Source organism: Pavona decussata, unplaced genomic scaffold (genome assembly GCF_977016875.1).
Source record: "Pavona decussata unplaced genomic scaffold, jaPavDecu1.1 SCAFFOLD_125, whole genome shotgun sequence".
Taxonomy (NCBI): domain Eukaryota; kingdom Metazoa; phylum Cnidaria; class Anthozoa; order Scleractinia; family Agariciidae; genus Pavona; species Pavona decussata.
This window is the reverse complement of record NW_028145539.1, coordinates 608,878-633,387: the sequence shown is the minus strand read 5'-3', so window position 1 is coordinate 633,387 and position 24,510 is coordinate 608,878. Positions and strand designations below refer to the sequence as shown.

The window sequence follows — 24,510 nt, the reverse complement described above, 5'->3', positions numbered from 1 at the left end:
GTACTTACATTGCTTGTATTCTTTTTAACTAATTATGAAATAAATACACGTGCTACGTCATCCTGCATACGATGCTAACACAACACACACACACATACACACACACGCACCCCACCCACACATACAAGAGATAATAAAAGATTCCCCTTACTCAACTTTCATACTTAAAGTGCTTCACGCATCGTAGTTGCTGAGAGTGGTCCACTTAGCTCTATATTTTTCGTAATTGGAATTTCTAATGGCTATTTGTCTTTCACATTTGATCTTGCTGTCTAGTAAGGCAAGAAAGACCTTTAAATTTGGAGTCTCAGACTGGTTTCTTGCAAGAAAAACATGATATTTAGCAATAAGAAGATAATGGTTTAACGCGTAGAAGGTGGTTGTTTCAGGTTTGTAACCGTACAGGATTTCAGTATTCCTAGGACTAATGTTGTCAGAGCGCTTAGCATTCCACCACATCATTATGTCTTTCCAAAAGATTTTAACGTCGGGGCATTCGCAAAGCATGTGAATAAGCGTTTCGTTCGGAAAGAGGCAGCGTTCACATTCTGGAGAAGCCTTTATATTCATTTTGTAAAGAGAGTGATTAGTGGGTATGATGTTATGAATTAGTTTGAATTGGAAGCTCCTCAGTTTGTTTTCGACTGTGACTTTAAAAGGAAGCTCGTATACTGCCTTTACATTCAACCCTTGTTTTCTAAGATTGATTTCAACGATGGGGGGAGAAAAGGATCTTTCTGCAAGCATCACACGGGCTTTTTTTGTAGAGGAGATGTCAAGGGATGGAACTGGTTCGTTATCGCCGTTAGTGAGATTACCTACGATTTCGCTTTTCCAAATTTTAGGGATTGCCGCAAGAACACCAGCATAATCGAGAAAAGTAGAGCGAACGCTATATTTGCATTTGAAGTTTTCGAACGAAAGGAACTGGCCATGGATGTTTAGGAGGTCGCTTATTTTCAAAATGCCTTTATTAGCCCATGATCTATAATAAAACGATTTTCCGTTTATCTTTATGAACCGATTGTTCCAAATGATTTCTTGTTTGTATTCATTTGCGTTACGTGGATCTTTGGAATTGAGCTCTTGCCATACAGCTAAAACGTCTTTATAAAAAACAGAGAGATTTTTGAGGTCGAGTAATTTAAGATCGTAGTTACATTGAAATAAGAGAGTTCCACCGACCTTACCTAAAAGCGAATCAAGGAGGGCACACCAATGGCGGTCATTTGCTAGACAGTAACGATTAACCCACGAAGTCTTGAGCGATTTAACAACGTCAGCAAAATTGAGCATATTAAGACCGCCGTGGCTTATTGGGCCGGTCAGAGTTTTTCTTTTGACTTTATCTGGCTTAAATTTCCAAATAAAAGAGAAGATATTGCTGTTGACTTCTTTTACAAATTCTTTGGGAACATTTAATACGGAACAACTATAAACAAGTTTGGCGAGAGCTAAGTTTTTGACGATGGCAATTCTGCCTAAGATCGTTAAATGTCTACTTGACCAAGTATTTAGAACTTTTTTGAGTTTGGCAAGCCTCTCGTCGAAATTGATTTTATTCCCAACCTGAACATGATAAGGAAAAGCGATTCCAAGCGCAATGACGTATTGCTTCGGCCATGAAATGCCAAAAGGTTCTTCTTTGCCTAATCGGCTTTTCAAAGGACCAAGCCAAAGACCCTCGGTTTTAGACTTATTGATTTTCAAGCCGGAAAGGTCACCGAACTGATCGAGAAGAGTTAGTAGGGACACCGCGGATGAATCGTTGCGAATGAAAGCGGTGGTGTCGTCAGCGTACATACTGAGTTTAGTGATCTTATTTCCGTTTTCAAGTCCTTTGATTGATTCATCGATTCTTATTTGGTGGGCCAGTGGCTCCACAGCTAGAACAAAGAGTAAACCTGAAAGAGGACAACCCTGTCTAACACCCCTTTGGAGAGAAAAAAATTCCGACGAGTAGCCATTATTTACAACACAGCTAGAAATGTTGGTGTAAAACGTTTTGATCCAGTTGAGGAAACTTGGACCGAAATTCATAGTGTTAAGCACTTTAAAGAGAAAGTCCCATTCTAAAGAATCAAAGGCCTTTTCAAAGTCAAGGAAAAGTATCATTCCGTCCTTGTTTTCATATTGTTCAATTATATCCGAAATTAAGCGAATATTTTCACCAATAAATCTACCTTTGATGTACCCAGTTTGATCACCGTTTATCAAGTACGGAAGTACTTTCTCTAAACGTTTCGCAATACATTTGGTTGCTAATTTGTAGTCTGTGTTTAGAAGAGAAATAGGGCGCCAATTTTTTAACAGAAGAGGATCTTTATTCTTTTTTGGGATCAGGGAGATGATTCCTTGACTCTGAGAGATAGAAAGTTCTCCTAGTGAGGCACTGTGATTGAAGCAGTCTATCAAAGGACCAGAAACATCGGGCCAGAAACGAAGGTAAAATTCTGCTGTTAACCCATCTGTGCCAGGAGTCTTGTTAGGTTGAAACGTTTTCAACGCGGCAAGGCATTCCTCTGCGGTTATCAGACCTTCGCAAAGGTCTTGCTTTGTACTGTCGAGTTTTGGTAAGGATTCACAATCGAAAAAGGTAGAAAAGCGTTCAGCTGAAAGCTGGTTTTGAGAGGTGTAAAGCTGATTGTAAAAATTTTTCATGGCGGTTAATATAGTTTTTGGATCCTCTACAGTACTACCGTCAGGTGTCTTCAGCTTTGTTATATGTTTCTTTACATAACTTCTTTTTTCTAAGTTAAAAAAGTATTTGTTGCATTTTTCTCCTAATTCATACCATCTAGCCCTACTCCGGATAATAGACCCTTTAGTTTTTTGCACGGCAATTTCATCTAATTCGATCTTGAGTTTTCTAGCCTTGTTTACAAGGGAGCTATTTTCTGGGGTTTCGTCGATACGTGAGTTGATTTTCTCTAGCTTTTGGAGGAGGTTCAATTCCGTACTTCTTTCAGCGTTGGCTTTCTTTTTCGCAAAACGAATTGCAAATATCCGGATCTCCATTTTCAACATTTCCCAAAATAACCTTTTATCAGCAACATCCTTGTGTTTTTGGGTGGCGTGTTTGATGATGAAGCTCATTTTTGTGACGAAATCTTCATTTTCTAAGAGTGAATTATTAAATTTCCAGTAGCCTGGGCCTCTTTCTTCTTGTTTGTCTTCAGGCTTGATCGAGATGGTGACAGGGGAGTGATCTGAATCATGATAGGCGGAAATGTCGGTTTTCGAAACGCGGCATAATAAATGCTTCGAGATGAGCCAGAAATCCAGTCTACATTTGATTTTCCCGGAGCTATTTCTCCACGTAAACTGTGTATCATGTGGATGTTGTTCTCGCCAGGGATCGACTAGGTCATAGTTGCAACGGAGTTCGTCGATCGAATGTATTACACTTTTTTTGAATTGAATGTCTTTACCTCCAAATTTATCGGAAGCGGACAGTGGGCAGTTAAAATCTCCACCAATAAGAATTTTGTCAGTTTGCTGGCCACGAATAGAATCGGTTATCTTCTGAAAAAAAGAAATTTGCTGGTTTTGGTCGTTTGGGGCATAAATATTAACGAGGCACAATTCGTCTTCGTTGACGGTGGTGTTTACAATAATAAATCTGCCGTTTTTATCCGCAGTAACATTCGTCACCTCTTTACTGAGTGAGGAACTGAAAAGAATCATAACACCTCTACTGTGTTTTGAGCCGTGCGCAAAGAAAATGTCGCCTCCCCATTCTGCTCGCCAAAAATTTTCCAAGCTAGCATCGCTGTACGTCTCTTGCAGAAAAATTACATCAAATTTTCTGATATGAAGCCACCGGAAAAGTTTTCTTCTTTTGATAGATTTGTTGAGGCCTCTTGCATTAAGAGAAACAGCATTTAAGGTCATATACACACTAGATTTGTGAATTTCTTTCTAACGCAATTCATGAACCACAGCTTGCAACGTTCGATAGCGTTTAGCCTTGCGATGTAAATGTTTTGTGCAGATGGTGCGCTGACAACAATTTACAATACGTTGAGTAAGGCGGGTACAAATCACGATGAGTACAACAAGTGTACTATGGCAACTAACACTTAACATAATAGAAACACTAATTAAACTGCGAAGCAGCTTAATGTATAGAAGGGAATAAGTGCCATTTTTTAAAGGCATGTTGAAAAGAGACAAAACCCTCCTACAAAACTCTCCGCCAAAATTTAAATAATTAATTGATGAAGCGAAAGGGAAGCGAGGGTTTTGAAAGGGAACGTTTGAATAATGTTATGTTACATGTGGGAGAGGGTGGGAAAGAAAAATATTTGATTATAACCTAACGAATATTGTCCAAATCTTCAACTTCATGTACTCTATGTACTTGATCGCTTTGGGACTTTCTGACGAAAATTTTGCCGTCAATGGTCCAGGCGCTATGCCAGTTGTTGATCTTTTTAACTTTTCTTACTTTAGCGAACAGTTCACGCCTATAGTTAGTTAAGTTCTCATTAATATAAACAGCTCCTGCATTATGAAAATAGTTGTTTAAACTTACTGACTTCAGGTACTTCTTGGATTTATAGAGTTCATTTTTGGCTCTGTATGATCTGAATCGTACAATGATTGGTCTTGGACCGCCGTTAGATCTTCTCGTGGCCATTCTATGACAGATGTCGATGTCATTGTTGACAATATGTACATTGAGAACCTTTCCAAGCTTGATGATCTTGTCAGACAGATTTTCTTCTGAAGACTCAGGAATGCCGTGAATTTCGAGATTATGTTTTCTAGTGTATTGTTCTAAATCGTCTATTTGGCATATAGCGGTGTCCAGATCGCTTTTAAGACCATCTAGATCGTCGTTTAAGTCGGCAACTTCATCTTCTGCTTTGCGAACTTCTTTCTTGAGCGAGCTCACATCTTGTTTCAGCTTGTTATTCTCCGCCTCTAATTTTTCCAGTTTGTCGATGTGGAACTCTAGCGACTTCTGCAGTTCTTCGTGTTGCTTGCGCAAAGCTCTGTTCTCTTTAAGAAGCTCGTCAGTGTTCCGTTGTATCTTGTTCAGTGCGATCCAGATACTCGACAGATCGGCATGCTCGACCATGTGCTCTGTAGTCTTTGCAGTCTTATTTGGAGGAATTTCGGGCGAGCTGCTGCTACTAGGCCTTTCAACTCTCTTCCCTCCAGTGATGGGCGGACTTTCGTCGCGTTCGCTTACCTTTTCAGCCATTTATTACAAAGCGGAGAGCTACACAGGACGGACTACTCAAAAACGCTGCCGTCCATCTTGGCTCTCCCTTTATGACTTCATTATGCGGTTGTTGGCCACTAGTGCCTCCAAACAAAACCCAACCGAATATGGTGTCTTGAGCGGCTGGAGTTCCTTTAGGCCCAAGGATAAGACCTGGCTTCAGGATGTCATGGTAAACGTCAACACCAAGGAGAACATCAATAGGTTTTGACACATTGAATTCGGGATCTGCTAATTCAAGTGAGGATAGGTGTGGCCAGTAACCCGTTGGAAGGGACTTAAGGGGTAATGCTTTGTCAATGAGGGTAAGACGATGGCTTGTACATTGTTCAGACATGATGTGTGCTGAGTGGATGTCAAGTTGATCTCAACAACATTGCTACTTTGGGTTGGGCACTGAGTTCCTCCAATTCCATTGATGCTGAGTTCTTGTTTTTGCCCACGTAGCATGAGGTGCTGGACGGCTTGTTCCGTGACAAAGGAGGCTGTGGAAGCAGGATCTAGTAGAGCCCGTGCGATCATTTGAAGACCATGTGATCCGCTTAGGAGCACCATTGCTGTCATCATGAGAACAGGATTTAAGGTGGTGACTTCAGGCATGGTTGCATAAGTTGCAGAGGTAATGGTGCTGACAGCAGCAGTGTTGGTTGTCTGAGTGTTGGTGGTCATACCTGGGGTTGGCACCACAGGAACATTTTGTCTTGTTTCTTCACTAGTTGGTTGTGCAGCGTGACTGCTCAGATGCAAGAAGGTGTGATGCCGTTTCCCGCATTTAAGGCAACAATTAGGTGAAGTGTAATGTTTCCCGATGTGTTTTCCTTTCAAACAGTTGAAACAGAGTCCTTGTTCCTGAACTAAGGTGCGTTTGTCTGCAATTGACTTTTCTTTGAAGCTTGGACAATAAGCGATATTGTGTTTTGCACCATGACAGGCTGGGCATTTCTCTTGTGTGTTCGTAGAATACACTGCAACTGACTTTGCTGGTTTCTTGGTGGGGCTTTGAACTTTCTTGTGGCCAGCATCAAAGGATGCCAGTTCAGTTGCTGTTGATCTTAAATCAAGAAATTCTAGAAACTTGTGATAGTTTGGAACATCCTTGTCCAACTGCGTGAACTTTTGCCACTCTACCATGGTAAGAGGGTCTAGCTTTGATTCACCGAGAGCAGTTATGAATCGTTCAAAGTCAAGTTTATCCATTGCTTTAAGGGACCGGAGATGATGTTGAAGGGTGTCATGTAACTGCCTGAGTTCCATGCTTGATCCATTCTTGACAGGGCTGACATTGAGTAGTGCTCTAACATGAGCACGGTGGATGACTTGAGGCCTGTCGAATCGTCCCTTTAGGGCTGCAACAGCCTCTGGGTAGGCTTCCGCAACTGCATCGATACCTTCAATGGCATCCTTGGCCTTCTGCGTTGTAAGCAATTTCAACAAATATTGCATCCGCAGTTGATCATCCAGTTTCTTGGAGTTGTGGATGGTTGCTTCGAATTGCTGCCAATACGATTTCCACTTTGTTGGTTCTCCATCAAAGGTGGGAATATTCAGTGAAGGTAATTTCACTGTCTTTGCTTCATCATGGTTTTGATGTGAAGTGGTTTTAAATTCTTGTAACAACTTGCTCAGCTCTTCGCGGTGCTGGTTGTTCTGAATCTCCAGCTCTTTAGAGCGATTTTGTTCCCTTTCAATTTCTCGTTCTTTGCTCTTACGCGTTTCGTCACGGCAGCGTTGTGTGATCAGTTGCGTTACTTGATCTTGGGTTGCTTTGATCTTGTCAAAGTAATCAGATATTGCGTCATTCCATTTATCTGAGTCTTCCAACTCTGTGTAAAATGATTCGATTGATCGAGGCTCTTTTCCAGGTCAAAGAGCTGGGTTTTCATGTCCGCTAAATCATCAATTTCAGCGAGGTCGTCTTGAACTTCTGAGGTTTTCGCGGCTAGGCTGTTTACCGCTTTGGTAATCCGATTCCATTTGAAATCTAGGGATCGCTTGCCTTTACTTTCCGTCGATTTCGCATCTTGTGGCTTATTAGAAGCAAGGCTGAGAATATACAACAGCTTGCTAATGTTGTCTCGTACACGATCATCATGAGTGTCTAGTTCTTCGAGGTCCTTTTCGATTAATTCTTCATTAGTTGGGTCGAGCAAAGCGCTCGCATCGATGTGCTGGCTTTGAAACGTGTTGTTCAATTCCCGAATCTCATCCAAATACTGTCCAGCGCAGATTATGTCATATTTTGATTTTTCTTCTTTTTCGCAGAGTGGGTCTATCTTCTTGATAAGGTTTGTGATCCAGCGCTTAGTAGTTGCTCGGTTCTGTACGAGCGATTCCCGCGATTCAGCCATTACGCGATTGACACGAGGTAGTTCATGATTATCAAGGACTGTATATCTTTCTTGAGACTTGTCTTGTGTAGTATCCGGCTTCGAAGGACCATAAATGACGTGTAGGCTTTAACTTGTTTATTTGTGTTGGAGTAGAACGTCTAAGAGACTAAAAATGTTGCTTACAATAAACGAGTTGTTTTTCTTTGTGAAGACACGAGGGGAGGTAAGAAAAGTTACACTACTGCCATGAGCAGAGAAAACAATAGAAACAAAAATACATCATGACGTAGCGTGTCCATTGTTCACGTTTTCTGCTCTAACAGGACCTGCGAAGGAACTTATAAGATTATCATTTATTCTAGGTGAGAAATATGTGAACAAAATATTTCTACTATTTTCAGGGTCTGAGAGCGCTGAAGTGACACCGAACTAAACGTTAGCTAACGTTCAAATTGCGTGAACTATCGGTCGAAATGACCCCTGCAGAAGACTTTCTTAAGTTCAACCCCCGTTCCCGCCTGGATTTCCAGAGTCTTAGACCCCCACTCCCGCGAGAATTTCCAGAATCCCATCCGTCGGGGAGGTGTGGATTTTTTCTGGAACAACCCGTTACAACAAGCAAGGCATGAGTAAATATTTGAAAACTTGAGCTTCTTCAGTGAACTTAAGAAACACACTGAACTAAACTAATGAAACACTTAACACAACTACCACAATGCTCAGATTTAAATACAGTCAATGCATAGGTGGAAGAACTAATTAATTTAGTTCTTGATTAGAAACACAAATGAACAGGTGCAAGGTTAGCAAGCTTTTAATACAAAATTAATGTCACTGTTCCGTTTAGAGTATCCAAACACACAAGCTTTAATGAAACGTAGAGTAATAAACTAAAGTAAGGACCACAAGACACGTTTGGCATTAATTTGGGGGACACCGCTCGGCGATTGGCGTGACTGGCGACTTCTATTGCGTCACCATTTTAAGGCCTCACTTCTCTGGCACTTCCAGCTGCACCTAGGCCAACAACAACAAAACACAACAACGCACTGCAACAGCAGCACAGCTAGGCCAGCAGCGCCACTCCAAGAAGAGTATTGGCAGGTCGCAAAACTAGAGCGCTACGAGCTGCCATCTAGGCCAGCAACGCGCAAACCTAATTAACTGAATGACCTATCATGCCTCACCTATCTAACCAGCGCTGCTGGGTCGGACCGGAGTATTGGCAGGTCAATATTACCAAAAGTCATTGAAATGAACTAGAGAACTTAGCTTGGGGAAGTCGCTACGCAGACTTAACCGCCACAGATACACGCGAAGCGGGTATCCCCCCAAGCAAAGAAAATCCACACCAAAATTTAAAACTTGCAGGTTAAGGGGAAGGCTAGCCAGTCTTGCATTAATTATTTTGTGAGAAAATAAGAAGTATAATAAGAATTATATATACACCGTTGTAGCCCCAACATGCGGGTAGGTTCGAGACAATAAAGAGAGGTAAACAGTGTTGCCAATTCAAGCAGAATATAAAACTAAATGGCAAATAGATATGGTTATTCCCATGCACATAGCTCACAGACAACCAAGGAACAAAATTGGTTGAAAGTTTCTTGAATATGAACTTGTAAAACACACAAAAGTGTACGTTGAAAAACTGAAAGTAGACGACCTGAAATATGACTGATGAGAAGGTCCGAGGTTGTGTGAGCCTGTAATGGGCTGGTACTGATTTGAGGTGCATCTGCCTGATACGAAAACCCCAAAAAACCCAGTGGGAAAAAAAATAGGGAACGTACTCTCCCAGAAATGCAGATACACAACCCCTGGAGAAAGGGGCAATCAAGTACCAAGACAAAATAAAAGTAGTGGTAGTTACTACAGTGATGACAAAAGCAAAGTCCATAATATATGAAGGAGGTGGCCCTGGAATGTAGATGGTTCCCTTGAGGAGCCAAAGGTGGTGACACTTGGACATCTAAGATCCTGGTGGCACTGAAAACATCCTATTGAGCAGGAGAAAGCTGAAGACAAGCCAAAAAACAGCCACTGGATCGCTGGGAGCATAGAACCTCAGGAGCAGAAAAGGAGATACGGTGGTGCAAGATCAGGCATGTAAATAACAAGAAGAGGCAAACAACGAATTAGTCTGAAAAGGGTTTCAAGACAAACAAAATGACACGCCCATAGACTAGAACTTAACATGTGAGAGGGGGGGTGAATGGTAATTACCCAAACCAGCATTGAATAAAACTAATAAGTGAAGGACCAGGATAATGACTAGTATGGAGATAGTGAGTGAATAATGCGACTAAAGGGAAGGGACAAAAAACAACCACAGTTACCTCACCAGCAAAGCTGGAATGGACAAGAGTGGCACAAAAGGAAGTGAACATGATCACTCCCTTTAAGTAACCCTGTGACTTTACTGGAAATAGAGAACGTATGGGTGTTGCAAGTAATCCTATGCACAAGGTGGTAATGTAAAAAGAAAACCAAATATGGGAAGTTCAAAACTATGTGTATGGACAGGAACCATTTCAAAAGGATAGAATTGATGGCAAGCTACAAGACGAGAAGGCAGAGTTGAGCTTTCATGGTAATCCCGAGGGGATAAACTCAACAACTGCTGCTTCTACAAATATCGAAATGGTAACTGCTCCTAAGTAGGATGCCTAAAAGGTGTGTAATTCCCCAATAATAAAATATCGGTTTCAGCTCCATGAAGGGATTCGGAAGAACACATATTTATGTCAAGTAACAGGCAAATACAGAGAACAAACTGTAACAAGGGATGGGAGAACTAGACCCACATGATAACGACTTCATGAAACCATGTAAAACAAACAACCCACTAAATAGCTACTTGTAAGGATATGGAAATAAGTGATAAAATGATTGGGCTACAAATATTTCTAGATATGTTGAGATGTAAACAAATGAACGCTGCTAAAGAAACGGGCATCCCTTCAGCAACTGTCAAGTACACAGCTATGGTGAGGTGACAGCAGAGGACACTTTTATGATAACACACCAGGTATCTAAACTTGGCCAGGATGATATGAACCCAAAGCACATAGGATCGAGAACAAAATATGGTTGCAGGGAGAAAGGTTGGGGCAAGGAACCCAGTGGACAACTGCATCTACAACTAGAAGGCAACTAAAATATAGGACATTAGGGCCTTATGTGTGAGAATGTCTAGACTGTGTGTGACAGTTAGCTGATAGTAATGCTATAACTATGTCAAACATAACCAACAAACAACCCCATTTTCCACTTTGGTTGGGATCAGGAGGTGCGAGCATTGTGGCCTGTGGAAGAGGGAATGTCGGCGAAACTGCGCTGCCCTAAACGCTCGTACGAAATAATAATTTTTTATCGGGAAAAAACATAGGCTTAAACGTAAATAATGGAAATAAATGTAATAAGAGATGGAAGCAATTATTGACCGAAATTCATCATGAACTTGGCGTAAAGAAAGGAGATGACTAAGCTTACCGAACGTACGTGGAACGTAAGGGGCCGGGTAAAGAAAATATAAAAGAAAGCTAACCTGGGTAAACGAAAAATACGTAGTAGCAATAAAAGAAAACACCTAAGGTCAACGGGCGCAAAGCTACCATGATAAAGGTACCAGACGACTACCGTGCATAGAACGAAAATAAAGGTAGTTACTTCTACAGCTTACGTGAAATACCAAGATCTGAGAACAGGAACTGGCGTAGAAAACAGAACTTAAAACAACTCCTGGACGAAAGATGACAGTAAACTTGAAGGTTAACTCAATTCACGGCTATATTTAGAACGAGGAACAGAATGTACAGTCAAACAACGAACGTGTAAACAAGGGCAGATGAACTAGGACGCGAAATTCTACGGCGAGCTGAGGAGTACTGGGTATGGGAACGCACTTCGGCCCCGGGTATGTAACGCAAGGAGTGGACTAAGGGGTTTAGGGAATGGAATTACAAGAGGGGATAGCTATAGCTAAAATATGGCAAAGTAAAAAACGATGGCGGACGTGTTTGGGTGGCTCAATAAATGAAATAGATATGCAAACAAAACAAAAAACACAGCACCTGATGGAAGTAGTCGAAGTAGAGCGAAGAACGGCGGCTGTAACGGTAAAGGAGAGGAGTGACGGAGCTGACGAATCCATCCCGAGCGGCGGGCCTGACTGGGCAGCTTCGAGATGTATGGTGCCTTTACAGTCTACTGTGGGTACGAGTCAAATGGTCCTGCAAGAGCGTCGGTGAAGAGCGCGATGCCGACAGATGGTTACGACCAACTGAGGCCATGCTGCGGGTGGAAGATCTTCTGAGCGTGACGGAGCGTTGTAGCCGAGTTTAGTGTGGTGAAGATGGCATGGCGAAATGAGACAAAATGGAATACATTCTGCTCACGATAATCAGAGTCAATGAAAAGCTTCGCTACCACTGTCTTGTGTCTCTTCGTATAACATCCGTTCAGGCCAGAAAAACTCGAACGCGTGGCACGTGCAATATTAAACGGCACGCCGACGAAAACTTTCAGGGGCCTTACTTTCCGACAAATTCTCCAATTGTTGGGCCTGGTAAGAACTTCTAAAGGTCATGTTGGATAGTTGCCTTCTACATGCTTTTTTGTTACATTTTTTACAGCATAACAGTAGATAAAACCACGTCGTAACCAAGTGTGACTTAGAATCTTCTATCACACATTTAAAGCTAGACAGCGTTCAGTGTCAGGGCCAATGGCCAGGGTTGTACTATGCTTATGATAGACTTTACGTCATAGCAAACGCGACATGAATGCACCATTCACTGGTTTAGCCATTCAGAAAAAGCGAACTAACTTGTCTCCAGACAATGTCGCAACATATTACCATGTGACTATTGACTAACGTGACAATGATACAGTGATAAGTCTAAAGTACAGTACGTAGAGATGCCACCCGGGGCTAAGGGCGTCACGTTCCATTAACTGCGTTTTACAATTGTATTGTAAAACTTTCTTAATCTTTTTCAAGATCTGACGTTAAGGGTTATAGAATGGTAAAATGCGAGATTCGCTGAGATGCTGAGACCCTCATTAATAAAATCTGGGACTGAGACTTACAGACCAATTTACGAGCAGAATTAAATTTTATCCAAGCCTTCATGTTTCACAGTAAGGATTGCAATGTTGAGCTGTTTATCAAAATAATTCTTTGTTTTGTTGTTGTTTTATGATGGTTCATTCAGACGTAAATGATATTTAGATTTAGATTTAGACTAAACTTTCGTTTGGCAGTGCGTGTGACTTCAAAATACGAGATCCTGAGACCCCATTTATTAGTTACGAGCTCAAGATTCCAAGAATCTAGTTGAGACATGGAGAGTTCGAGAATCACTGGAAATTTGCCAAGACCCTTCATTTTTCAAGGACCATTCTATACCCCTACATTATAGAGCAACTCACCAATTCAATGCCACATTAATATTGTAGCTAAAACAAAATTTACACTACACCACAGGGCTCAATGTTAGCGACCAGCTGGTCGCATATGCGACTAGATTTTTTATTTTGCGCCTGAAAAATCATATGTGATCGCACTCACGCGCCTAAAAACGCCCAAGTTCAGTGCTCCTGAATCGGGGCCACTTTGATTCCTCACCTGACAGTAAAAATATTATTGTGTACTCTGCCTGATTAAACACGAAACAGAAGCTTGAAATAATAAATTCAAATGTCGATGTAACGCAATTAGGCTCCACATGATAAAGTTACACCGTTTTTCTTGCATCAGTGTGTGTTTTATTTTTGTTTTCCCAAGTCCATTTCTTGTCCGTGTTTCAACCCACCCCAGACTCTTCTCGGTTTTGTGACCGCACCGCTGATACGTACGAGTGAAGGCAACCTTCTGAAACACGTGCTTCTCACGCAATTTAGTTCGCTTTGCCTATATCAAAGAGTCAAGAATGGCTAAAAAATCTGGGTTAAGAGACTTTCTTTTCTTCAAGGCAAGCATAAGTGTTACGTATTTCCCGTGAAACAATGTATTATATTTCAGTTAAGTCAATGCGCAGTCAACAACGTAATTTATTCTCTTTTTCGAAACGCTCATTTACAAAAAGACAATTTATTCTCAAACAGCCGGCTGCTGCCTTCCAACACATTTGACCCAACTACAGCAGTTGTGAAGTGGTTAAACAGTCGGCAGAGATCAAGGCGACCTTAAACCTTTGCTACAGAAAGTGGCCAGATAAATTAATTTCAGTTGGGGATCCGTAGGACTTGAAGGATTTCATCTGATCGAGAGGATTCAATGACGTTATTCCTTACCTTTGTTTTGTCTTATTATCTTGTTTAACGTACCATTAAACTGTAATATTCTAAAAAATGACACAGTATTATTGCTATCGCAAACGTACGGTAAGAGACTGAAAGAAACAAACACACGATTGAAATAAAACATTACCGTGCTGGTTAACGATCGGCAAGCGAAAATAAGCAAAAGAAATGAACAACGTTTGGGTGTCGTCATGACACCATTATCAATGATCGCTGATAAAATTAATGTCTGATTTTTCTTTATGGTGCTACCAGTATTTTAAGTTGTGCTACTAAAATTTTTAGCTGCGCGCCTAAAATTTCAGCAGTGCGCCTAGAAATTTACACCTGGTAGCACAGGTGCTCCCAAAGGCAAAAATAAACTTTGAGCCCTGCACCAAGATGATTTCATGTCCCTTTACTTTTCTTTAGGCAGATGTTGAGAGTTTTCCAAACATTTTAGTGAGTGTTTTCACCCAGAACAACAGAAAAATGAAAGAAAAGAATTGCATTGTTTGTGGTTTAAACTTTCCATGCCAAGTGAACTGGCAATGGGTATTCCTGAGCAGGCAAGATAGCTCCATCTTGCCTGCTCAGGTAGCCAATTACAGCACAGGATTTCATTCATCTTGTCTGCTCGCATAGCCAGACATGTAATAATACCAATTAATGTTCTAACCATTGAATACTTTTAATTTTAAGTTGCGGAAAATGTACCCCCATAAGGTTGATGCAAGTGGCAATCCTTGGAAACTGCCTTTCCTTCCTGGTAAGGGATTTTTGTAACATTTTAGGGCTTGTCTTTGAGGTATTTGCCAGCACAAGTGTTTTAGTTGCCAAAAATTTGTTGCTGTTCAGGCGTCATTTATTTCAACAAAAGAGAGGCTGCAATAAACTGAAGTTTGTACGTAATATTCTGAGAAAAAGAAAAGCTCTCCATCATCATCATTTCTTTATTTACCCTCGGATTTTGAGTAGCTTATGCAGCTAATATCTGCGAACATTTACCCACCCAACTATGAGAATATACACACAAAGACCAGACCACAACATCTGGAACTACATCCCCTACTCTTTGCGAAAAGTGAGTGGGTTCTTTAACGTCCCATAGAGTTATTTACGAACAAGGGTTGTGAGACGGGGCCTACGGCTTATCGTCCTTACCCGAGAAGACTAGAAAGTCTAATTATTTGCAGATGTCATTACAAAGGTAGCACTTTCTCCTCAGTTATTTAAAGACCCTGAGTGTTGGTCCGGCCGGGGTTTGAACCCATGACCTCCCTCACGGTAGTCGTATCATGTCACTTAGCGACTCATTTTCCTGCCAGCCACATCAAAGCAGCAGTAAACATACAGTACAATTGCCATTCCTGCAGTAGTTTCCCTTGGAATAATTAAGCATGGTTGTCAATTCACCCTTCTTCATTCCAGACATCTGGGCCCAGTTGCTCAAAACCGATTAAGCTAATCTTTGATTAACGTGAACTTTGATTAGAGTTTAATTACTAATCAAGATTCTCCCAAAAGATTTTTGTCCCTCAGTTTTGGCTAAGACTTTTCTAAACCTTTAGCTTGAAATAGGCTTTTAAACCATTTTAAACAAGCGAAAGAAAACCTTCATTAACTTTTAATTGTGGATTAAGGTCAATCGGCTTTCGAACAACCGGGTCCTGGTGTTTTAAACGCTGGCCAAGAATTGAAGACAATTTACTCTCATGTTTGAAAACAACTTCTTTTGCACCTTCAACATTTCCTTCTATTATAAATCTTCTCTACTTCTCTCTACCGTCTTCGACCTCCATTTCTCATGGAAATCTGAATACTAATAATGGAAAAAACAGCGCGAATCACGCGGTACTTGACGATTGTTAACCAACCGGGCCACCTTTTTTCATGTATCGTGCTTGATGTCAGTTTGCCACCATTTCTAAAATAACAGAAATGGCTAAATACAATAATATTTTTTGATTTATATAAATAAAGGGGTCCATGTTGCAAACTTTGATTCATTATTTTTCATAAAATAGTACTAAATAATATAAATACATTAAAAAGTTCATACACAGGCTTTTCGTGTAGGCCTTGACAGATTATGCTGGCATTTTTTCGAGCATTTTAGTGAGGCAAAAGCATTAAACGTTATTCAAGCATTTAAGGGGCATTTCCCCCCCCCCCCCCCCAATATTTTTTTTGAGAGAAAATGACAACTGCAATTTGATATCAAACATTTTTTAAATGAAACGCCAAGGAGCCAAGCCCTAAAATAGCTGAGTGCAGACTGAGGAGGGGTCAGTGGTTTTAGGTTAGAATTGTCAGTTTACACCCTGTTGAATGTATTATTAATAACAATAGTTAATAAAATACAAGTGTATAATGACTCATTATCTGAGCATTTTAATGGAAAAAATGGAGCATTAAGTTGGAGCGGTCCAGATGGTGGGGAATCAAAAGTATAATGTGCAAAAGCCTATTTTCGTGTTCTTTGACGCATAGTGACTGCACGTGTTTAATGCTGGTGAATTTGTTAAATATCTTTGCGTACTGTGGGAATGTCACTGGGAATCCATTACCCTGTAAATTTTGTTAAAATAAGACGTTAGGTTAGCCTGCTTTGGATTTCTTCTATCGACAGAGTATTTTCTTGATTTTTAAATCTGCATTCTAGCACATTTTTTTTATTTAGCATTGTGTATTTAGCCTGTGTGGATGGCTGTACAAAGGTCAAATGCAAGTGAGGCCAGGTCAAAATATCAGAGCATGTAAATCTGCCTTGATAGCCAGCAATGCGTTAAAATAGTTGCAAATTTTAAATGCTGGCTAACTTGATTTGAAAATACATTGGGAGAAATAGTTAATTGACATCAATCCTATCTATATCTGGGTAATTGCCCACAACACTGCTAATGTATTGGAATGTGATCGAGTCGTTCCAGACAGCGAAATCCGATATCCTTATATGGAAATAATTTGCTGAATTTGTCTTACAATTATTTTGTTTTCAATTTTATTAACTCCATTCATTATTAACAACTATTTTATTTCTTTCACATTATTTTTGGGAATTGAAGTTGCCAATGAGAAAAGTGCTATATGGTAAATAATAAAGCCTGGAACTAATTTTGTTGCCGAGTAAACACAACACATACCGGCATACATGCTTGCACAGTCATTACATTCAGCTTGTTTATACATTTTATAGTTGTATATGCTTTTTCTTGTATCCAAAATCTATTATATACACTTTCCAACAATGAAATTAATAGTTTAAACAAAAATCTTAAATGTTGCTTCTGGAATGTAGTCAATGAAAGATGCAGAATTCACTTTGCGTTTCCTAATTAAAGGATACATACTAAAACAATAATAAGAACAACACTGTTTCAAAGGCTACACGTGTGAAAACGAAGTACACTTGGGAGGTTTACTAAACACACAAGAATTAAGCCAGCTGAGTTCCTCTTTGCTGTTACATTGATTAACTGTCTTGTGTGCATTCATGCAGCAGGTACATGCATCCATAATGCATATGGTTGCAATTGCTATTAATTTAATTTAAATTAATTAAATTTCCAGCTTCCCCATTAAATGAGTGAAAATTAAAACAAAAGTCACCTGTGATGCCTCAATTCACTAAACTAGAAAGTAGTTCATGCTAATTATTGACTTTATTTTAGGAAGGATTCGAATGTTTAACAAACCAGATCAGAAAGGAGAGAAAACGCCAATCCCCGATATTGCAGATTACATCAGGTAGGATACATTTGGCACTAGTGTCTTTAATTAGGCCTTCTTCTTGGAAATGGATAAAGTTACATTTAGTATAATTAGAAAGTAAATGAGGCCATAAAAGCTATAGTGTCAGAGCACGGATTGTTTTTGTAATTAGGCAAGGGAGCATTCAGCTAATATGCCCTTTTTTCATTTAGCTTCAAAATGATTTGCCTGTCTTCTTGCCACCCAGAACACTTAGCTAATATGTACTGCACTGGACACAAATCACGTGAAACATGTGGAATAAACAAAATTTAATGTTAATGAAAGGCTGGTAGCCACCACATCTCACACTACTCCAGTTGCCTTAAGTTTAGTATGTATAGAGGAGGTCAGGTGAACACACACTTTGGGAAACCTGCAGGTAACAAAGCAGCATAATCAAAGCATATCACTACTTCATTTGGAAAGTCGAGGGTTTTAACTTGAATGGGAAAATTGTTCTTTTTGTGCTGTTTGTTTCCTTTGTTTTCTCCCAGTAATTAATTGGCGTGTTACCCTGCAACATACAAGACAACACTATTGTTCCAGTCTCATCATAGATGAACTGATCGTTTTCAGCTTGGTATTGTAGGCCTAATGCTTGGTATGAATTCTATGTGGCTGCCTAACAAAGCAACAAATAAGTATTTACACATTTTTTGTTCCTCTCTAAGGCTGTTTAGCACTCTTCCAAAGTTTGTTCGTGGCTGTGATCATGTAGTGAAGTTTTTCCAGTGTGACAAAAGATCCAGGAAGAAGTCAGAAACTAAGAGGTTGAAAGGTACATCAAAAAAGGAAGATCAGTCAAATAAAGTCAAGTGCAAAGAGTTTGATACGCCTCATAGAATAGCAGAAGCTGTGCGTGAACACTCACTTGGGGGAAAGGAGAAGAGTAAAAAGAAGATTATAGATGCAACAAATTCTACAAAACAATCACAAAATAACATGGCTGGGGAGAACGTGACTAAGAGCAACAAACACTGCGCTCATGAAGAATCACTAGTAACTGATACAGATGAAAATGGAAATGAAGTCAAGGTATTTCTGCTTGGTAAGTTAATTACTTGTGTTTTTTAATTATCTTTAATGAATTCTTTCGATCTCAAAAAGTATCCAGCTATTTCTACATAAAGAACATGACGCAGAAGAAATGGGCAAATTTGGGTGGCAGTGAAGCGCACTCATCAAGGGGTAAGGGGAACCAGGTGTGGAGCTCTCCTGGCAGGAGACGAGATCAGGTGGCACCGGGGGTAGCCACCTTGGACAGAGGTCCTGATCAGTCTCAGAGGGTGAGGCCCATATCCCCTAGTCACAGGGAACCAAGGGAACCAGGAGGGGGGCCCTCCTGGGTGGAGTACAGATCAGGTGGGACCGGGGATCCACACCCTGGAATGGATATTTTTCCGGACCTGTCTCCAAGGGCTAAGCCTTACTGTGGGGTAAAGTGCAACCAAGGGTTGCACTTTTCTGCCACTACTATTTTATTACAAAGCAGTAAGGGAAACATGTTGCAGGAACACTCAAAGACATAACGAGATACAAATAATTATTATTGTGCAAACTTACACAAACACCTCTCAATCCACAAAGGATTATGTACTAAGAGATACTTAGGTAGTGTGGATTAAAGGGCGAGACAAAGGTTCCAGTCACAAGGGAGGGTTGAATACGAACAAAAGAATGTCAAAATGGTGGCCATTTTGGAAGAAGGTCTTTGTAGTTTTTCAGGCATTTATTTTTATTCCACCTTAATTCCACCTATTATTTACATGTACATCTTTAGCATCTGTCAGTGAATTGTTGGATCAGAGTCATGTCAATACTTACAGTCATCATCTCTTCTGTATGGAGAGAATGTAGTCATGTGAAGTGATGTAATACCAACATTAGTTTGAAGAAATGATTGGAATATCGGTGAATAGATCTGACAGGAATTTCCATTACTGATTAAGACGTCATGGATTGTAGAATCTACGAAATAGATACAGCTCGATCGACACGGATCAAACCATAACCAAAATATTTTAATCTAACATGGCCGACGCTCCCGCTTGCAAGCAAACATTTCACCATACAAGACTGCACGAAATATCCATCTGTAAACTTTATGTAGACGTACACGAAACATCCTACATCCCTTTCCTTCTTAGAGAAAAAAAAGGCAAGTATAACATTACAAACCTAAATGACAAATAAGAGATCTCAAAGAGTCATCCTGAGATCAAGCGATCAATGCTGAATGCTCAATAATAAATTTTCATTCCGGAACAAAAGTTCAATAATAAATGTCAAAGTTCAAAGATGAATGTTCATTCCAGAAACGTCCCGAAATCTCTTTGCTGTATGTCTTGTCCGCACTGGTCTTGGAGACCACATAGACATGGTGTCCCTCTGCTTAGAATTCCCTCTGCTTCTGATTCCGTTCCATTTCTCCCAGATCCACTGCAACATCTCTAACCTCCTCCTCCTCCTGGGATGTTGATTTCTCTGGACCATCTGGTTTGTCTCTTTCATGGTACAACTTCACATGTGTGGTGTTTCTTCTATGCTGGGTTCCCTCAGGCGACTTAATCACAACACTGTAATGTTACTACACTTGTCAATCAACTCGTGCGGGTGACTCTTGAATTGAGTAGTTAACTTGTTTGCTCGTGCTCTTTAAAAGAACTTGTCACCTGCCATCAGTTTGCTTTCTTCAGCGTTACGGGTTTTGTCACAATATTCCTTGACCTTTTTGTCTCGGTCTCGATCCCTTAATTTCACCTTCATCTCGTTTGGCAGCCTCCCTCGGACCAGGACGTTTTGTGCGCAGTTTCCTTCCGAACTACAACTCTGCTGGGCACACACCTGTACTTGGATGGGGCGTGTTCCGATAGGCAACTAAATACGTCAGCACTACCTCTTTCCAATCCACTTCCCTCCACTTGTGCTATCTGTTTTCTTAAAAGGAGTGACCTGCTGTGGCGTTCAATCTCACCATTCACCTGTGGCCACAGTGGAGTCGTTTTGTCCTTTAAAAACGTTTCAAAGGCTTCTGCCACGAAATGGAGAGTGTTGTCACTGAATAGGGCAGTCCATGGGTCGCAACCATTTTTTATAGGCTGCTGATGGCTGCTGGTTCGTCTTTGAGATACTAATTTCAACATATCTACTGTAATAGTCAGTTACAGCGAAAACGTAGTCTCCTGATGGCAATGGGCCCATGAAATCAATGGCAATGTCTTGCCAAGGTCCTTGTGGCAGTTCAGTCGTGCGAAGAGGTTCAAGATTGCTTGGTCCACCCCCAACTTGGCAGCCGTGACATGTTTTGCAAAAATGTTTGACTTTCTTATCAATGGCGGGCCACCAGACTTTTGTTTGTAGGCGCTGTTTCATTTTCACCATTCCTTGATGTCCTTCGTGGCCTAACTCAGTCACTCTTGCTCGAAGTTTCTTTGGTATCACCATTCTTGTTCCCCTAAGGACAAGATTTCCAAAAAGGCAAAGCTCGTCTCGGATTGACTTGTAGCCTGGACAATTGGAGTTCTCCCAATTACCAGTCTTGATACACTGTCGCAGGTTCTCTAACTCATCATCAACTGCAGACTCTTCTTCGATTTCTGCAGCAGTCATGGCTCGTAGCACTGCTGTGTTCGTTACAAATCTGATGTACTCCTCAGCCACATTCCGTGTCTCTGTTTCTTCGATCTTTGTAAGGCGTGACAATCTGCAATGTTCATTTGCCGAGGCAAATATTTCACTGAAAACGCAAAAGGCTGCAGCCGGAGAACCCATCTTTCAATTCTTACTGAAGGCCTGCACCGAGCAGAATAAATGAATTCAAGAAGTTTGTGATCTGTCCATAGTTCAAATTCTATTCCTTAAAGATAAGCATGGAATTTCTCACAGGTACACACAATTCCCAACGCTTCCTTTTCGGTTTGCAAATAACGTCGTTCCACATCGGAAAGTTCCCTGCTGGCATAACAAATTACAAGATTGCCTACCTTGTGCTCTTGTACCAGGACTGCCCACAAACCCACTGGGCTAGCATCAGTAATGATCTTTGTGTTGGCATTGCGATCAAAATATCCCAGAGTCTCTGCCTCAGCTAGCCGTCGTTTCAGTTCTGTAAAGGCTGCCTGCTGCTCAGGACCAAAAATGAATGGTTCTTCTTTCACGGACCCTCAATTTTCTCAATGATGTCTTCCTGTAGTAGTTCGTCCAATTCCTATTCCTTTAAATGTATCCTTGTATCTTGCCGTTAACTCGCTGTAATCTGTTACATGATTCACTGGAACTTGTAACTTCAGGACTCCTAACGCAGTGGTTGATTCCCTTCCTAAAAGTGGCTTCCCTTGCCCTTTGACAACTGTGAATTCAGCTGGCACACACTTGCTTTCCAGAGTAATTTCCTCATAAATGTACCGATAACTTCAAGTGGGGTAACTGCTTCATAGTCATGCAGCTTCTTTGTACTTCGCTTTGAGACGCACTTGATAGGACGTTTCTTCAGTTGTTGAGTTCCCATTTGGCTTGACCAATGACATTTGCACTTGCTCCTGAATCAATGCTCATCTCCACTAGGATACCTGTTACCTTTCCTCCTTTAACTTCACCAGTAATCGCAAACACGTATTCATCATCGTCTTCATCACAGTCAACCTCGTGCACCTACCGTACAGTTGATCTTCTAGGAGTGGCCAGGGCTTTGGTCTGCATGCAATTGCAAAATGTCCAACCTGGGAGCATTTTGTGCACGTTTTCCTCTCGCGGGGCACTGAAAATCTCTGGCAAAATGACCTCTTCTTCCACATCGATAACACTTAACCACCTAACTATGCACTGTAATTTCTACTGGTCCTCCTGGGAAGGTTGCCACGGACTCATGTAACCTGCTCACTGGAGAGCCTCATACTTTGGGTTTGCATCTTGACTGCTTCGCAATTCGGTGCAATTACTTGTAGATTCTGAAGAGTGAGGGTCTGACCTTTTCCCAAAAGTTTACGGCGCAACTCATTAGACCTACACTTCGAGACGATTTGATCCTGGGTCTGGGCCTCTATCTGATCTCCGTAAGCTTTCTGCCTCAATCGTTCGGCAAATTGGTCAATTGTCTCACTTTCTCCCTGCACCATTTCTCTGAACAATTGCCTCGTATGGAACACTAACTTGTGTCACAAAATGGACAGTTTAGGCATCTTCAGCCTTCTAATAATCCTTCGCACCTCCAGTATCAGACAAAACATCAAAAATACCTTGGACATCCGGTCCCGCACAATGAAGAAGAAGCGCTCGTCTCTGCAGTTTGTTGTCATCCTTGTCAGGAACAATAACCAGACCTTTCCCATCCGCATACATCGTAAAGCTAGGAAGCCACCTTTTCCATTCTGCACCCACGCTACTTGGATCACTAACGGTCGAATTTCTCCAATATCCAGATCTTTCAAATTCATCTTTGCTTAAAAATATTCGTTATAATTTGAGAACCATCCTCGTCGCCAGTTACCGCCATCTTCGAAATAGATACGGCTTGATGGACACGGATAAACCACAACCAAACATGGCCGACGCTCCCGCTTACAAGCAAACGTTACATCATGCAAGACTGCACGAAATATCTATCTGTAAACTTCATATAGACGTACACGAAACATCCTAACCATACTGGCCAGGATTTGCCAGGATTTTTTTACTGGATAGGCATTCACCAGTAGGCAGAGAAATGTCAAGAACACTTTCGACCTGTTCCTCCAACAGACAGGCCGATTTTGGCTTAAGGACGTTCGCGCGAAAAAGTTCTGCCCCACAGATTTTTTTCATACTTTAGGTATGGTCAGCTAATAAGTTATTGATGTCAGAAATGCAGAAAAAATTGGGGGTCACCGACTTCGTTTCAGAGATACAGCGCTGGAAAAATACCCTGATTTTGAAAAGTTGGGCCTTCGTAACTCAAAATGATCTCCACAGTTTTAAGTTTAACATATTCAAGATGAGTAACTGGAGACAAACTATTTTAGTCAAATTTTATCTAAGCGTATATGTTTCGTAAATTAGTCCAACTGGTGTCATCCTTGTAATTAAATGTAGCCCTCAAAGAGGACATTGGCGATCGTCACAGAGACAAAAAAGAGTGTAATTCGATGGCGCGTGGACAGAAAAATAGAAAATAATCAAACTTCTGCCCCATAGATTTTTTTCATTTTTCTCTAAAACGTAGACAATCGATAAAGAAAGTGATCAATTGAAAAAAAAGTGGGGGTCACCAGACATCTAAGAGAGTTATAATAAAGAGAAGCTAGCCGCTGTGGTGACAGATTCCAAAGTCACGTTTTTGCGTGACAGGTCAGAGTAGCACTGGAACCTAAACAGGGATATCTGTCCCATCATGCACAGCTCACAATGATTGCTCGAGTCAATGTTCGAGTGTGCTGTCAAAACTCTGATCGTTTAAGTTGTTTATCGTTATTCTACCTTCAAAACATATACAGCTGTTTAGCCAATGCCAAGAAAATGCATCTATAGCCGTTAGCGAGGCGAAAATGTGAGAAGTAAGCTTATTTATTTACCTAGAATGGGTATGTGGAGATTGATTGTACACGGGATTGGTGATCAATAAAATTGCTCTCTTGTAAGATCTTGTAAGGTAAGACTTTCTCGTTTACTATCAAAACTTAAAAAAGCTTAAAGGTGACTTCGTTTGACGAAGAGACTACATAAAGTATTGCATTTCAATTATTTTGTTATATCGAGAGTCAAGTAAATATATAAATCTCTTGGCGCGAATTAGCCGCAGGACCGTGTCAACGCCTTTTCTTAAACTTTTTGTTGCAACCTTAAACCGTCTAATCGTTTCACGTCGAGTTTTCGTTTTTAAAACTGTGCAACGGAAATTAATTTCCCCCTTTTCCCCTTTTTAATGCTGTC

General features: G+C 40.8%; 1 protein-coding gene across 4 annotated transcripts in view; it reads left to right on the top strand.

Annotated features, from left to right (window-relative positions):
• Nucleotides 1-24,510, top strand: part of LOC146469276 (uncharacterized) — a 42,231-nt gene that overhangs the window by 11,306 nt on the left and 6,415 nt on the right. For all 4 annotated transcript variants that reach the window (XR_014867261.1, XR_014867260.1, XM_085123536.1 and 1 more), the window contains exons 5-7: nucleotides 14,554-14,620; nucleotides 17,526-17,601; nucleotides 18,279-18,655. Coding sequence is in view for 2 of the 4 variants with exons in the window: in XM_085123536.1 (XP_084979662.1) it covers nucleotides 14,554-14,620; nucleotides 17,526-17,601; nucleotides 18,279-18,655 (520 nt within the window). In the remaining 2 variants the exon portion in view is untranslated. The remainder of the gene's footprint in view (nucleotides 1-14,553; nucleotides 14,621-17,525; nucleotides 17,602-18,278; nucleotides 18,656-24,510) is intronic.